This window comes from Psammomys obesus, unplaced genomic scaffold, assembly GCF_907164565.1.
Source record: "Psammomys obesus unplaced genomic scaffold, mPsaObe1.curated_primary_1811, whole genome shotgun sequence".
NCBI classification, from domain to species: domain Eukaryota; kingdom Metazoa; phylum Chordata; class Mammalia; order Rodentia; family Muridae; genus Psammomys; species Psammomys obesus.
Genome location: NW_026596088.1, coordinates 6,750,545 through 6,768,014, shown reverse-complemented (window position 1 = coordinate 6,768,014; position 17,470 = coordinate 6,750,545). Strand labels below are relative to the sequence as shown.

Sequence of the window (17,470 nt, the reverse complement as noted above, 5' to 3'; positions counted from 1 at the left end):
GTCCCTAGAACTCACTGTTCAAAACAAAACAAAACACCACAAACCAAATCAAAACAAACAAACAAACACATACACCCAGGATCCGGGCACAGTGGTGCACGCCTTTAATCCCAAGTTTGGGGAGGCAGAGGCAAGTGGATCTCAAGGAGCTGAGGGCAGCCTGGTCTACAGGCCAGCCAGGGCTACGGAGACCCTGTCTCAGAAAACAAAACAAACAAAAACAAAACTTGGAAATTTGGCATCCCAGCAGTGTGAGGACCATCCTTTAATCAAGGATTAGAGCCAAGTCTTTGAAATTCAGTGCAAAACAACCTTTAATAATAGTGAAGAAATAATTTCTATTAAACAATGAAAAGTGTATTTTCCCTGATCACAGTAAGATATTTCCACCACAGGACATACAGGGGTGGGGAAGTAGGAATGTAAAAATAACAGTCACATATAATCACACTATTAAAAGCTTACCACGTTAGCTTGTGTATGTATGTGTAGCATACGTGTGTGTGGAGGCCAGAGGCTGACATTAGGTGTCTTCCTTTTATTCACTGTGACAGGGTCTCTCTCTGAACCCGGGGTTCACCCACAGGTTAGACTGGTTGGTGGGATCCATGTGTCTTTGCTCCCATTGTATTACAGATATATGCCATCATATTTGGATTTTACGTGGGTGCTGGGGATCCAAACTCCTGTTTCCACAGCAGCCACTGTAGTAGCTGAGCTATCTCCCTCAACCTAGCCTGCCAATTTTTTAAGATCTAATGTACACTAAATCAATAGGTTTTTTTTTTTTTTTTTTTTTTTTTGAGAATTGACTCTTTCTACTATAAATATTCTGAAAATGAGTAAAGAATGATGTGATAATTACACAAGTCCAAAACGTCCTTCCTATGGTCTCATCATCCCTTCAGGGCACCCTCCACCAGCACAGTGCTAACATCTGCCACCATCCCACCATGCGGCACAGACCTAAGAGCGCTGCACACGGCTGAGCACTCTGTTTGCAGATGTCATCAAGAGCTTACGCCCAAAGTCTGAACACATAGGCCGGGGGCCCCCTCCTTGCCCTCTACATGTCTCCAGAGGTGGGTAAGAGGTACTCAGGGCCTTTAAACTGTTCACTCTAAAACTACTGATCTCAAAAGTATTAACCAATTACCGACTGTGTGCACCATGGACAAACACAGAAAACCTTAGTGCTATCTCAGTGTTATTATAGGAAATGAGAAAGAATAAATACATCCAAGAAATAAGTACTATATAAAAGAGTATTAATAACTAAGCACAAAATGTTTTTAAATTCCCAGAAAATGGGGGCTGGAGAAATGGCTCAATGGACACAGTGCTGCCTACATAGCATGAGGAGTTTCCACCGTCAGCACCCACCTAAAAAGCTGGGCATGGGGGACTGGAAAGATGGTTCTTCTGCTTTTGCAGAGGACCCTGGTTCAGTTCTCAGCACCCACATGGTGGCCTACAACCATCCACAAGTCCAGTATCAGGGGATCTGGTGCCCTCCTTTGGCACCAAACAGGCATGCGGCAGCGTACTTATGTACATGCAGGTAAAACACTCATACACAGCTGGGCGTGGTGGCCCATGCCTTTAATCCTAGCACTCAGAAGTAGAGGCAGTTAGAGCTCTGTGAGTTCAAGGCCAAGCTGGTCTATATAGTACATAGTGAGTCTCAGAGAATCAGAACTACACATTAAGACTCTTGCCTCTAAAACAACAAAATACACCCATAAACATAAAATTAGTAAATACTTAGAAAAGCTGGCACGGCAGTGTACATCTGTAATACCAGCCCTGGGGCATTTGGTAAGCTCCAGGTTAAGTAAGAGACTGTGGAAAGCAATGGAAGAAAACACGTGATCTCTGGTGCTGGTGTGCACAGCACGCACACACACATACACACACCCACACACACCCACTTCTCTCCTTCCCCTATTCCCAAGAAGGAATGAATTCTGTAAAATGGAATTCTCTGTGGATCCCTGTTACAAGGCCAGCTTGGTCTACAAAGTGAGTCCAGGACAGCTAAGGCTACACAGAGAAACCCTGTCTCAAAAAAAACCAAAAAAAAAAAAAAAAGAAAAAAAAAAGAAAAGTGGAACCACTTTAATAGGCAAGTACAAGTCCTGCTGGAACAGTGCAAGTGTCAAAGCAACAAAGTCACAGGAACAGGGCTGCAGGAAAGATGGTGTCAAATCCTATTTCCTTCCATAGCCTCCCTCTGCCACTCAGGGTCTGAAAACAAACAGGCAAACAAAGCCTACTTTTCTCTGAACTCTTTAAGAACTTAGATGTGTAGGGCTGGCACTGGTCACTAAGTCTGAAAATGTATGTTTGTTCCCTGGAACCCAAATGGTAGAATGAGACTCCACAAATTGTCCTTGACTGCCACAGGTACCTAGATATGTGTGTGTGTGCGTGTGTGTGTACAAATACAGGTAAATAATAAATGTCATTTTAAAATTGGGTGTTCAAATAAGCACGCAGACAAGCTACAGGTCTTTCTGAAGCCAGTAAAACTATCTCTTTCAATAGCTTACTCAACTGTTTTTTAAAATTTTTAGGGCTTGAGAGATGGCTCAGCAGCTTAGAGCACTTGTTGGTACTTCAGAGGACTGGAGCTCAATTCCCAGCACCCACACGGAGGCTCACAACTGTCTATTAACTCCAGTTCCCCAGAATCTGATGCCCTCTTCTGGTTCCCATGGGCACCAGACACACATATGATGCACAGACAATACATGCAGAAAAAAACACTCATATACATAAAATAAAAAACTTAAAAAATACATACATATATATATATATATATTTTTTTTTTTTTTTTGGACAAAGTCTCAACTCTGTTGTTCTGGCTGGCCTGGTACCCACTCTACAGACCAGGCTGGTCTTGAACTCACAGATATTATCTGCCCACTTCTGCCTCCCAAGTGCTGGGATTAAAGGTGTATGCCATGATGTTCGGCTTCCAAAGACTGATTATGATACTAACACAAGTATTCTTTCAAAGGCTATTAGTGGGCTTCAAACAGCCATCATAAATGATGATCAATGTTTTTGTTAAGTACTGTTTTTGATGTTTAAAAACTGTATCATGATGACTTTCCTTAGAACTTACAGAGTGGAAGAGAACTGACTGACTCTTGCAGGTTGCCCTAACTCTACCTTTGTGCCATTTGTGCACACCTCACCCCCCAAATAAGTCTTTGGCATTCTTCATAGTAAGTAAGAGTTGTTTTAGGAATTCATCCTACTATTTTCCCCTATTTATCAATATTTCTCATCCATCCATCCTGATTAGTTTGTTCCAGGATATTTTTAAATTCATTTTAAATTTCTCTGGGTACTAGAGTAAGTGCTGACTTTTTGGTTCTCAACCATAATTGTCTCCCTCCCTGTCTTCCTCCCTGTCTCCCTCCCTCCCTCCCTTCCTCCCTTCCTTCTTTCCTTCCTTCCTTTAAAATTTTCGAGACAGCTTTTCTGTGTAGCCCTGGCTGTCCTGGAACTTACTCTGTGGACCTGGTTGGCCTTGAACTCAGAGGTCCACCTGTCTTGGCATGGGTGCTGGGGATTAAAGGTGTGCATTACCATACCTGGCTTATTACTTTTCTAAATAGGAAAACATCTCACCCCACCCCATGTTTTAATTATTTATTCAGTGAGGATATGTCAACAAACATTTTGGGAAATTTAGGGCTGGGGAGTCATAACTTAGTGCCAGAATGTGTAGTCAGCAAGTGCAGTCCACAGCACCAAGTGAAACTGAAGAAGACAAAGTTTAAACTTTGCACAGGCCATTCCACTCATGCGACGTTCAGACAGAGGCTAGGCTAGGGTATCTGGATGGGATGCTGGTTACTGGGGTGGTGACTGCAAGGACTGATAACGTTTTCATTCCATATCTGAGGGCCGGCTGATGGGTGTGTTTGCTTCATAAAAACCCATAAAGGCTAAGGCAGGAAGACTGAAAGTCTGAAGCCAATCTGGATTACAGACCAAGACCTCCTGTCCCAAATAAATGATTACATAAATAAACAAGTAAATACCAAGAATTTTATGAATTCATTGAGTTTGAGCACAGGGAATTTAAACACACTATAAAATTAGATACTGCTTTAAAACATAACAAAACTTTGGAATGGTTTAGTTGGAGGGAGGGAGGTGCCACCAAGGAACAGTATGCAAGGAATGTCAACAGTGTGGGCAGGTGTAGCTGAGCATCAGGGGTACGTGCGGATCTTTGTGTGCACGCTGTTCTGCACAATCATGCTTTTCTGCATATGTTACATGTTGCATTAACTAACTTTTTAACAGCCCTGGCTCTCCTGGACTCCCTTTGTAGACCAGGCTGGGCTTCAACTCGCAAAGATCCACCTATCTCCGCCTCCTGAGTACTGGGATTAAAGCTGTGCACCACCATGCTCAGGACATTAACTAATTTTTAAAAGGAAAAACAAAAAACAAACAGAAACCTTAAAAAACTAAGTAAAGCTTCATTCTGCTTCACATTCTGGCAAATACTAGATGGTTTATTTCTTGTATATTTTACCAAGGTTGAAAAAAACGACTTTTTTTTTTTTTTAAATCAGAGCAGACTTACATACTAGGAAACCTAAAGAAAGTATAAAAGCTAAAGAAAGTATCTTTGGTGGTTCAACTTCTCAAAAAAAAAAAAAGAAGACTACTTAGAAGTTGAATACTGTTTCTAGCTGCAAGTACTATTTTAGCAGTATATTACTGGTCCAAGAGCAAAGAGCCACACCTCGGATGATGTAGCTCTCCCATTACCTCAATTTCCTGTAACTGCTCCTGATTGGTTGTGTACATCTGCTGAAGAGAATCCTCGAGCTCAGTGTTCCGGTCCAGTAGCGTCTTTCCAAGTTCAGCAGCAAGCTGGAGATCTAGCGCAACAAAAAGATCTTAGAATGGGGCAAGTGTGAGCTCAGATCAACATTTTATATAATCTAGTTCCCAAAATAAACGAAGCAAGTCCCAACAAATGAAGTCAGATCCCAGTGGAATGCAGAATGGCCTAAAAGAAATGCCAGTCCTACTTAGAATTTGATTAGGGCCTGCTGGCAGGTAAAGTACTCTCTCATGCACCTTGTCAGACATAAAAGAAGGAAGTCTACTTCATAGAGAGTGGGCATTCGTTCAGGGATGGCCGTTCAGTACTACAATTAGAAGATCATTATTAGGTAACAAACTGACTAAAATCCTGACATTCTGCTTTTTACATGAGTCATCGAGCCGAAGCACACGCACGCCTCTCAGCAGCCTCCAAAACTCCCATCAAGCTGCTGGGAGTACAACTGTCAAAGCAAAGGTTGCTGTGTGGACTCTTTTTAATTTTTATTTTGAATTGTGTGCATGTCTATTATAAGGGAGTTGAAAACTCCAACTCACGTCCTCACACTAAAGAAACAGCACTTATATTGAACTATATCTCCAACCCGCCATATAACATTTATATATATATATATATATATATATATATATATAATCTTTTAGGTGAAGAAACAACTCACAGAGTGTTAGGAGCACAAAAGTCTTTGCCTTAACATAAACGCACCAGGGAAACAAGGAATGTTAACCATACTAGGATGTCTCTTTAACAAAAGAGATTTATAACTTTTTGTTCTTGTTCTAAAAATATGCCCGCATTCACCTTGAAGACTTTTTTGGACTAGTGGCACTAGCAGAGGAGATTTTAAGATAGCCTAGTCTTGACTGCATTAAAAAAAAAAAAAAAAAAAAAAAGAGTTGTTTGGATTCTTTAAATACTTTTCCTTTGAATTTGTGTGTGTGTGTGTGTGTGTGTGTGTGTGTGTGTGTGTGCGCGCGTGCACCTGTGAGGGTTGATGCACTACTGACGGTCAGAAGCAAGCATTGGATTTCCTGGAACTGGAGTTACAAGAGGTTGCGAGCTGCTTGATGTGGGTGCTAAGAACCTAATCTAAGTCTTCCACAAAAGCAGTATATGGTCTTAACAGCTGCGCTATCTCTCCAAACCCCTATCCTGGACTCTCAAGGCAACTAGATATTACAGCAGCAAATCAAATGGGAAAGTAACCAGGAGTAAGATACTTGCTTCACAAGTCTGTCTCTCACTCTCATTCCCCTCCCCCACCAAATTCCTATCACATCTTTTTAAATTTTGTTTATTTATTTTTGGTTTTTTAGTCTTTCAAGACAGGGTTTCTGTGTTTCTCTGTGTAGCCCTGGCTGTCTTGGAACGCTCTCTGTAGACCAGGCTGAACTCCAATGCAGAGGCCTGTCTCTGCCTCCTAAGTGCTGGGATTAAAGGCATGCACCACCACTGCCGCTGCCAGACCCTATCAAATCCTTTAGGCAAAGCCGCAAATATGCTTTTGATTCTACTTCCCTTAAACACAGAGCCAGGCGCTGTCACATTATTTCAGCCACCTCCCCACCTCTCAGACAGGGCTGCCCTGCTTCCCCGGCTCCCACTTCCCAAATACGACACTACAACTTGAGCCACCACATCTGGCTTCCCTGTCTTAAAGCTCACTTGTCAGCTATCTTCTTAGACACGTGCAAATAAGACAGGTTTTGCTATATTACAAGCCCAGGAATAGAAATTTAGTTGTAATATAAAAAGAAATACAAAACAAGATGATAGTGGCAATGTAAACACCCTGAAAAAAAGAGATACTTTTGAGACCTGTGCGCTGACGCCAAATAATTAAAGTCTCCCCACAGATTCCCTACCAGGGAAAAGGAAAGGCCGTTCTGACAACTTATTAGCCCATCCTACAGGGCAGACCAGAGCCGAACAATGGTGGCAGGAACACATCTTGCCCAGCACGCTTAGTGCCGTAAGCCTCTTTCCCTGTCTTCACCTACCCGTAGTGCTCCCTTACCTGGGCATGGGGTGCAGTCATTAGGCTGCTCGCATTTGTTCCTCTTCCCAGTGGAGCCATGTCCACTAACTCTTTTGTTTTTCACTATCCCTGTCTCTTTAATGGTGTACTGAAGACAGGTGGCTGAGCTTAGCTTGGTGGGGGTGCCAGAGCATAAGGCTTTTACTTTAAGAATTCCAGCAATTACTGTGACACAGGTAACTAAAATAATTATCGGTGTAGTGCATTTTATGGGCCAGCTCTATGATATAGTAGAAAATGCAACACCTCCTGGCAGGAAGGTATTAAGACCCAATTCTGACTGGTACGTTCTAGAAAAGTGATTTTAAATTTTTTCATTTCTGTCATTTTTAATTGTGTGTTTCTGTCTTTGTGCCTGTGGGTATGTGCAAATGAGTGCAAGTGCCCACAGAGGCCCGAGGTTGTCAGCTGCCTCATGTGGGTGCTGGGAACTGAACGTTGGCCTTCTGCAACAACAGTACATGCTTTTAACTGCTGAGCCACCTTTCCAGTCCCCAGCATGGTGAAAGGTTTTATAACGGTCTCAATGCTCAGTTGTCTTATTTGGAGAAGTGACTATCCTGTTAATGTCGGATTGTAATCAAATGGAATAATAGAGGAAGCTTTTCAAACTGAGTTGCAGTATACAAAGCACTTCTAGAAGGCGTTGGTCTAAAGACGTCTGTTGCTCTTCTCAACTCTGGCTACACTAACAGAACAGGGGAAGCCCCTGCTTTGTTGACTTTCCTAGGCAACTAGGGGAGGCTAGACAGCGCATCAACACTAAATTTTCAAATGCGGTTGCACTATCACCCAAATGTTGCTCTGACACTGTATTCACACACACTCACATACATATTCAGTAAAACTAGATTACATTTTAGGCACTGGGGACTGTAAGGAACTCAGATATTAAAAACTGTTTTGCCTTCTTGGAGCTTACAGCCCATGGGGAAAGGAGCACAGAAGAATATGTAATGCAGAACTGCCAGTACTCAAGAGATCCTGTGAAGCGAAGATGATGAATGGAGGAGTGCGGACTACACCACAGGACACCACAATAGGATGTGAAGGAACTGGGAAGCGTACATCTGAGGGAACAAAATCCAGGCAGAGGCAAAGCAAGCGCAACGACCCCGGGAGGAATCCTGAGGGAAGCTCTTAAAGGGCATGGGATTGAAGCAGAATGGGACAGGGAGGAGAATAAATCAGGACTCCAAGGTAGGTCAACTCGGGGAGTACTAAAGTAGAGATTAAGAGATTGTTTTTAACTCCAAAGTGGGCGAAGAGACTAGGGAGGCTTGACAGGCTGATTCCCCGAATGGGCCAAAGGCAGAGCACAGTAATAAGACACTAACTGTGAGTGAGACAGGACAGTGCCTCAGACTAGACACAGATAGAGAAAAGGAACAGACTTCAACATGACTTCAAAGTAAATGCTCTATTTGTTGATTAATTTGATACTGACTATAAGGGGGCAAAAAGTTAAATTATGTAAGGAGGGAACTAATTTTAGCTATGGCTTGAAAGATGGGAAGTCATCATGGAAGAGCCAGGAAATAACTTATCATACTGTATACCCTGGCAAGTAGCCAGTAAGGAGGAAGCAAGAACAGAGAGTGGAGGGAATCGAAATGGGAAAAGAAGGCAAAGAGCAATCATAAAAGATGTTACAAGCCATGCCAGAGAGATCTTAAATTGTATTCTATGTGATGGTAGATCACTCTAGCTACTGGAATACACATATGCATCATAAAAAACCCACATAATTATAAGCTTAATTTTTAAAGGTTGACAAATAAGATTTAACATCAGTCCACTGGGTTAAACATCTCTCCTTCACTTTTGACATTTAGAAGTTAACCTAGAATAAACGGTAACACAAAAACAACAAACTCTGTTATATAGTAACGCCCACCCAACAACACAATTAGTCGTGTGCTGAGTTGCTTTGAGGAAAAAAAAATATAAAGCAACAAATCCTACTACACACCAGTCCAGCTCAGCTCTAAATATACTCACATTTCTTGCTTTTTTCATACAAGGTATTTTGATTATGTCTTTTCCCTACCCCAAATCTTCCCAGATCCTCCTCAGTACTGAAAAGAGTAAAAGAGGAAATATAGGGAGAAACAACTAACACTAAAAGCCACTTGAAAAACTATATGGAAATCTACTAATGTAGAAGCTTAAATATATAGACAACAATACATACATAAACAAAAGGAACTGAAACGGAGTCACTAAGTAATAGGGTAGACAATACCCCAACCAGGGATCTTCTGCCACCAAGTAAAACCTCCAGTGCCAAGCCTGGGCTGCATCTTGTTGGGTCATTGGCCAAAGGGGTTCCCAGGAAGCCCCTACACATCACAACCTATCGGTTGATCTCCACAACCTAAGGGTAAGGCACTATTGCTTAAGACAACACTTAAGTTATGTTATTTAACCCAAAGATGTAAAGACGGTGCCTAACTAGAAACTCCATCTCGAATGACTAGTGTTCATGGGGCTGGGAGGTGCTTTGGACATTCCTAAATCATCCAGCTACAAACCCTGCAACCTATAACAGCGACCTGCCTGCAAGACACACTGGTACAATAGTGGTACAAATGTTATGTAGTATCCAACAATTTTTTTTTTTTTTTTGGAATGGACTTAAGGCCCATTCCATGAACTGAAACCTATGGTTGGCACTGCTAAAGTGGCCAAAACCCTGAGACTAAACGGGCCATGGGCCTAAGGGGAAACAATATGTTCATTCTTCAAGTGAAGATCCCACTGTTGACCAGACTGATCTCTAATTCAAAACCTTGCTCATTCTGCCAAGCAACTGAGATTAAACCATGTGTACCACATATCCAGAATATTCACCTTACAAACTTATCACTCTTTAAAAACGAAACCATACTAATAGTTGCTAAAATGTGTTCTCTTATGATTTCAATTTTAACAATATTAAAAATATATATTATTCTTATTACATTAAGGCCAGTAAAGAAGCCAATCTTCTTGTCTTCACAAGCTAAAGCCTTTACCAACAGCTCAAAACACTTAACAGACATTAATCTTGGTATGCTTTTATAGGCTATAAAACCTAGTTCTTCAGATGAGACAACCCGAAGGAGAAAACTATTAAAGTATTCAACAAAATACACACAGTGAGTCACAGACAAGGCAGAAACTAAAGTCAGCAGGTTCTAACTCACGTCACCCAGACTCCCAACCCACATCTGCATAGTGCTTTGTTTTTCTTCTCCCATCGCTAGAGCCTTACACATACAAGGCAAATGATCTAAAGTAACATCCCTAACCATCTCCCTCTCACCACCTCCTATAGAGTCTCACTACTTAACTCCGACTGTTTTTTTTTTGTTTTTTTGTTTGTTTGTTTTTTTTTTTTTTTTTTTTTTTTTTTTTTTTTTTTTTTTTTTTTGCTTTTGCTTTTCGAGAAGTTTCTCTGAGTAGCCCTGGCTAACCTGAACTTACTTTTGAAGACCAGGCTGGCCTCAAACTCACAGTGTCTACCTGCCTCTGTCTCCCTAAGTGCTGGGATTACAGGCGGTGCCACCATACCCAGTTTTCTCAGGCTGGTCTAAATTCAATCTTTCTGCCCCACATCATCAGTGTTAGGATTACAGGAATGTGCCCCCCATGCCTGGCTGTGAAATAGGTTGGTTTTTCTCCCTTCTTCAGTGCTGGGGCTCAACTCCAGGGCTTTGTACATTCTAAGCAAGCACTCAACCACTGAACTAAATCTTTAAACCCACGATTATATATTTTTAAGGCTGAAGAAAGATGTTCACATGCTACTTTAAGGGAGTTGATTACAAAGCTCCCTAATTTAGGGCTTTAATCACTTGTGAGCGACAGCAGGTGAAGTGAAGAGTTCAGCCATTTGGGTATTTATGGCCAGCTCAGCCAGGGAAAGAACATCCACACCCAGCCAAGTTAGTATCTGTTTTTAACTGAATGAAAAAAAAAACAAACTATAATTGGAGATGGTGAAGTACACCTGTAATCCCATCACTATGGAGGCATAAACTGGAGTCTGCCACAAGTTCAAAGCCAGCCTTGGTTTACACAGCAAGTTCCAGGCCAGCCAGCATTATGCATTGAGACCTTGTCTCAAAAGGCAAAACAAGAACGAAAAAGAACTACATTCACGGGGCTGGAGAGATGGCTCAGTGGTTAAGAGCACTGTCTGCTCTTCCAAAGGACCTGGGTTCAATTCCCAGAACCCACATGGCAGTTCACAACTGTCTGTGATGCCAATTCTAACGGATCTGACACCTTCACACTAATGCACATAAAATAAAATTAAATAAATTATTTAAAAAAAAAAAAAGAACTACATTCACTGTGCAGGAGTGGCAGAGTGTGCAGGCAGGGGCAGGTGATGGATCTCAGTCAGTTTGAGGACAGTCCAAACCAGCCAGGGCTACTACATAGTGAGGCTTGTCTCAAAAAATAAAAAAGGCAGGCAGAACTCTGTGAGTTCAAGGCCAGCCTGGGCTACGCAGAGACTCTGTCTTAAACAACAAAACCAGCAATACCCAAACAAACAAGAACAAAAACTGCGTATGGCTAATGGTGCAACAATTATCTTCTACTCATGGCTTATGCACTGTGCGCGCGTCGTCCACATGCAACCATCACACTAATATTAAAGACATCAGGAGGGTGGAGGATGGCTCAGTGGTTTAGAGCACTTGCTACTCTTGTAGACAACCCAGATGCAATTACCACACCTACATGGTGGCTGAAAATCATCCATTAATTCCAGTTCCAGGGGATCTGACTCCCTCTTCTGGCCTACAAAGGTACCAGACACACATACAGTGCACATACAAACATGCAGGCAAAACCACCATACATAGAAAAGAAAACAAATCTAACACAAGCAAATAACAACAACACTAAAACACCCCATTAAGGGTGCAGCATTACAGCATCAGCATCTCCAATTGCCTGTCTTTCCGCTGGCCTGCTGTAAAGCTCAACACCTCACCAAGGCAGGTCAGAAACTAAGCGAAGATGGTCTTACCTAGCAGTTAACACCTGAGCTGACACAGACACATAAAGTCGTGTGTGTGTGATAAAGTAGTAAAAGCAAAACTGTCTAGGGGTGCAAAATGGACCAATAGGACCGGGATGATCAAAGTGTGGGCAGGAGATTGGAAGGGAATATTCTCATCATATATTATAGATATACTGATATGAAGATGTTTATCCACAGCACAGTACCACATGCAATGAATATACATAATGGGAAATACAAAAAACACAAAATAAAAACAAACTTTCACAAAATAAAGGCCAATTCTCACAAATTAAGAAAAAAAAAAAAAACTGAAGCCAACTGAACTGACAAAAACATTTGAGCTGAGACTTCTTCAGAATCAACACATGAGTTCCTCACGCACTTCCATTCGGTTATGAACTGCTTATGCCAATTAGCAGCAGCCATGAGCAAGTTTCCTACTACTGCAAGTCAAATATAGCCTCTTTTTTTTTTTTTCTTATTAGCCAACGGCAAATAAACAAGAATCCAAGACTCATCTTTATCTCAGTCCTTAATCGAGTTAAACAGAGGCCCCACCAGGCTCAGTAAGCTAAAGCTTCAGTGTTTTGAATATTTCATGGACTGTTTAGAATTCTAGCAAGTCAAAGCGTAACTACAAGAAGGCACCTGTGAGGTCACACTGTATAATAGGACATTACTTCAGACCGGTTAGTACAAAGACAACCAACTGTTTCAGTCTTTGAAACACGTCATTTCCTGTTGTGTAGCATCTGGCCTTCATGACCAAAAGGAGCCAAAAGCTGGCAGGAAGCCCTCGAAGCGTTTCTAAGTAATTGGTGGAGGGAACAGGAGACTGCTGAACGTCCTTTATTTTTTAATTAAGGCACAAAAGGAAAGGAAATCACATAGTTCTGAGGCTTTGCACACCTGTTTATCTATTACAGTAAGGGTTTCCATTGCCTTTTCTAAATCCTCCTGAATTGGCCTGGCTTGGGTAGTCACTATAAATCTCATAGATTTATAATGTATCAGTGTTATATACATTTGATATTCTTTCATTAGTCAATCTTGGCAGGTTTTTTTTTTTTGTTTTTTTTTTAAGTACCAGGGATCACACCCAGGACCTCATTCATATACAAAAAGCAAGGGCTCTACCTCTAAGTACATCCTGAGCCCTAAATTAGCTCTACTCTCACAGTGCAGGCTGCCAGCTTTTGACGCTCACTCAGCTACTGCATCAACAGTAGCTGACTGAGTTTTTAAAAAAGCTCTTCCTTACAGAATTTATTAGTCTTTTCATTTTATTTGTTTCTTAAACATCAGAAAGCAAGAAAGCTGAGGACAGCACTCTAGAGTTCAATTACATCAAGGCTGGAAGCTTTTCCTATTACAAAGTCAAATGCATCATCTGGTGACGTTCCTGTTCAACGTCTATTGCCAACATTACTATAATTGAGAACACACACACACACACAAGACCTCAACATAAACATCAAGAAAAGTGATGGTGTCAGTTTTAATGACCCTCTAAACAATGATTCAGCATTAAGTGCACATTAGGAATTTGGAGATGAGCTCACTCTGAAATTTACAAAGACCGTACTCATCTTGCAAAGGCATTTCAGTATTCTTAAAATTATAACTTCATTTGGTGATCTATACACCTGCAACTCAAACCCTTATTCTAAACGTTGCATAACTCCACAAGGGACAATTGCAATGGCAGCTGGCCTAAAGAAGAAAACAGTCTTTGAAGCTTTTCCACCTTGTTCTTGAGGCACATTTCAAAGCAAGCACCATCATTTCCTACATAGAAGGCTCTTGCTGTCCCAGAAAGGACTGTGTCCAAAGATCATTGTCAGTATTCTTCCCGTGCCAGCTCAGCCCTCTAACAAACGGCTCCTCATCAAAGCATTTCTGTCTCTGTGCAACTTTATATGTAACAAGATAGGAATAGGAGATCAGAGTTGACTGAGGTTAGAATGTTCTCTAGATTTTAATTTGAAGAGAAAGGAAGGTCCTAACAAACTTTAACACAGTTTGTTTAACTTAGATAATGGCATCCATTACTAAATTATGAAATAAAAAAATGTAATAGTCCCAGTGCTTTAGAAAATGTTTGTTGTTTTTTTTTTAAAGATACAGTCTCACCATATAGCCTTGACTGGCCTGGAGCTTTCTATGTAGATCAGGCTGGCTCCAACTCACAGAGATCCACCTAGAAAGGTGTGTACCACCACGTCTGCCACTATGCTCAGTTGTAATTTTTTCTTTCCTTGTAGGTTGTTCTATAAAGCAGGCCGTGAAGCTGGAGAGATGGCTCAGAGATTAAGTGCACTTACTGCTCTTGCAGAGGACCTAGGTCCAGTTCCCAGTACCCATATAGCAGCTCACAACTGCCTGTAACTCCAGTTCCAGGGGCTCTGACATCATCATCTTCTAGTAGACATACATACATGCAGGCAAACATACACATAAAATAATAATAAAATTTTGCTTGGAGGGCAAAGGTGTTTGCCTTCCAAGCCTGGGGATCAGAATTTGATCCTGAGAAGTTACGTAAAGGGAGTAGGGACTTGCACCTAGAGTTGTTCTATGACTCCACACATGCAGCTGGCATGCACTTCCCCTCCAACACAAAGTAATAATACACTCGAGAGAAACTGGGCATGGAATCTCTTCATTCAGCAGACTGAGGCAGGAAGATTGCTCTGAGTTTGAAGTTGGTTTGGGTTACACACCAGGACCCTACTTCAAAAAAGTAAAGAGCTGGTAGGTGGTTTAGTGGTTAGGAGCACTGACCATTGAGCATGCGTTCAACTGCCAAGACCCACTTGGTGGAAAGAGAGAGCTGACTTCCACGAGTAATCCTCTGACCTACATATACACTCTATGGTATGAGGCCCCCACTTCCCTCCCCACCCCCAAAATAAAAATCTGGCTCTATGCCTTACACATTTAAGCTCAATGAGAGGTTGAGTATTCTGGCCAGTCTTATGTCAATTTGACATAATGTATAGTCATCAGAGTAGAGAGCCATACATAAGCATGGAGGGCATTTTCTTACTTAGCCATAGGTGTGGGAGGGCCAAACCTATTGTGGGTGGGGCCAGCCCTGGGCTGGTGGTCCTGGGTTCTATGAGAAAGCAGGCTGAGCAAGCCATGGGGAGCAAGCCAGTAAGCAGCTCCCCTCCAAGGCCTCTGTATCAGCTCCTGCCTCCAGGTTCAATCTTGCTGGAATTCCTGCCCTGAATTCCTTCAGTAATGGGTTACATTGTCAAATATAAGCCAAATAAACCTTTTCCTCCCTCACTTGTTTTTGCTCATGGTGTTTCATCACAGCAATTGAAATCCTAACTAGGGTACTGAGGTACAAGGATTGCCTGAGTTCAAAAGCCAGCTTGGGGGACACAGTAAGACCCTACCTTAAACAAGCCTCAATGTTTTTGGTAAAGTGTTTTAGGTCATCTATTAAATACAAATGTTCCTAAGTTAATAACGAAGGTGATAGAGAACACATGAGAAAATCCGATTAGAGCTCCTTAATCTACACAGAGACAGAGCTGCTGCTACCTAACTACTTAGCAGCAAATGCTGAGGGTCCACATTTACGAGCACCTTCAGATGTCTCTACTGAGTGCCTTCATGAACAGCAGCCCAGGGAGTAGGAGTCCTGCCTCCCTAAGAGGACAGTGGTGCCATGGCCTACATTAATACCTAGGATAGAGAAAACAATTTGTTCCTGAGAAACAGTTGTAAGCTCTGTTCAAAGTTTAGTTCTAGGCTGGCTCTGGTACACTGCTTGCCTAGCATGGATTGAGGCACTGGGATCAATCCCAGCACACCATATGCACAAAACTGTTTAACATAGAAGAGAGCAAAACTGGGGAAAAGATGCTCAAAAGAACAGCTGTCATTCTTTCAGAGGCAGACTGAAACGCTAACAGGATTTCACACCTTCCATTTGTACTTTAAAGGGCTGCTTATGATATAGAAGCTATGGCAAAGTCCACTGTGGCAACAGCTTTTAAAGCCTTTGAAAAGTATAGAAGAAATTCCAAATGGAGATTGACAGCGAAGAAGTAAGCTCAGAGGTTAGGGTTTGTTAAGACTTGAAGACGTGACAACTTCATTTGGATCAGAAGAATCCACACACAGCCCCAAACATGTTTTGTTTACTTCTCAGTAGACTGAGATATTACAACTGGTTGTTCCTGATAACCTCCTGGAAAGGGGGGTTTGGCTGTTGGGAGGACTAGGGCACTGGATGGAGAGCTGTGAAAACAGTAATCCTGTGTGAGAACTTCAATTCAGGCCAATAAATATCAAATCAAGTTTCTATTATGATGCGCTATATATGATGTTAGATACGGGAGACCGGCCTGCCCTTGAAGATTTTGGATGCTTCTTAAATATGGTAATGAAAAATCTCTTGCTTGGCTTATATGAACCGCCTTAATACTGTAAAATGTTGCAACGGCACAGTGGTTGCTTCAGTACTGAAGTATCAAAGTAGGTCATCAATCCTTATGGGGCAAATCTGAAATAGGCTAAGTGTATAACAAATTTGTCTTCTGGACACAGAGAAATGTGATGGTAAATCGGCACTGTACCAGCTAGGTAGGCAGCTTCAACTACAGTGGTACAGGGATTCATTTGGGCTTAGGTCGTTGCACATTAAGGAATAAAGACAAACAGAAGTAAATTAAAAAAAAAATAAATTACCACCTCTCCAAAGATGCACTTGTTTTCCTTTTCTCTTTTCTAAGTATGGGTCATTCAAGCCCACTTTTTTTCCCCTTTCTGTCAAATTCAGTGGAATTGTGAACTGGCAGCAGTGTGATTAATAGCTAACCAAAACGGATAAAATTTCGCTACAAGTCCCGAGTGGGAAGAATTACACAGAAAAGCACAAACAGGATGCTTGAAAGAACTCCTGAAGATCGTTATGCACGGTGGCTCAGAATTTGTGCTCTGCAGCCTGCAGTGAAAACCTAGTTTCCCCAACAATGTCTCCTCCAGCCAGAGGTAACTATAGCAGCACTTGACGTTATTGGGAGAACCAAAGGAGCCTATCAGGGTGATTAGGGCCTATCAGTGTCCCCAAACACAAACTCTTGCTACCAATGTGCAAGAAAATGGGACACTGGCTTAAGTCCGAGGGCACTCTTGAGACTGTTTCTGGGGATGCGGCAAGCAAAAAAACCAAGGCAGGATAATTTTTAATTGAAAAACCGAATGCAAAGAAAACAAAGGGCGTGATAAAACTGTCCTCAGATAACTGCACTTGGCACCTGATGAACGACGCCTAAGTAATAGATTAAAACAACCCAAAACATTCTGACATCCAACTGAGGAAGTAGTTAAACGGGGGATGCTAAGATCTGAACAGTGTCTGCAAGGCTCCTCATCCCGAGTGGAGAGTGAGATCAAAAAACACTCGCTCCCACATTCGGCTCTGGGGAGTCCACTTAACTCTTTCAGCCTCTGCTTTCTGGAAAACAGGACAACAAAACAATTGCTCGCAGGGTGATGGCGCGGGTACCGC

At 41.9% G+C, this 17,470-nt stretch overlaps 1 protein-coding gene across 1 annotated transcript in view; it reads right to left on the bottom strand.

Annotated features, from left to right (window-relative positions):
• The window catches only part of Cdr2 (cerebellar degeneration related protein 2), a 32,053-nt gene that overhangs the window by 13,765 nt on the left and 818 nt on the right, over window positions 1-17,470 (bottom strand). The window contains exon 2 of the mRNA XM_055627559.1: window positions 4,801-4,913. Within this exon, the coding sequence (XP_055483534.1) occupies window positions 4,801-4,913 (113 nt within the window). The remainder of the gene's footprint in view (window positions 1-4,800; window positions 4,914-17,470) is intronic.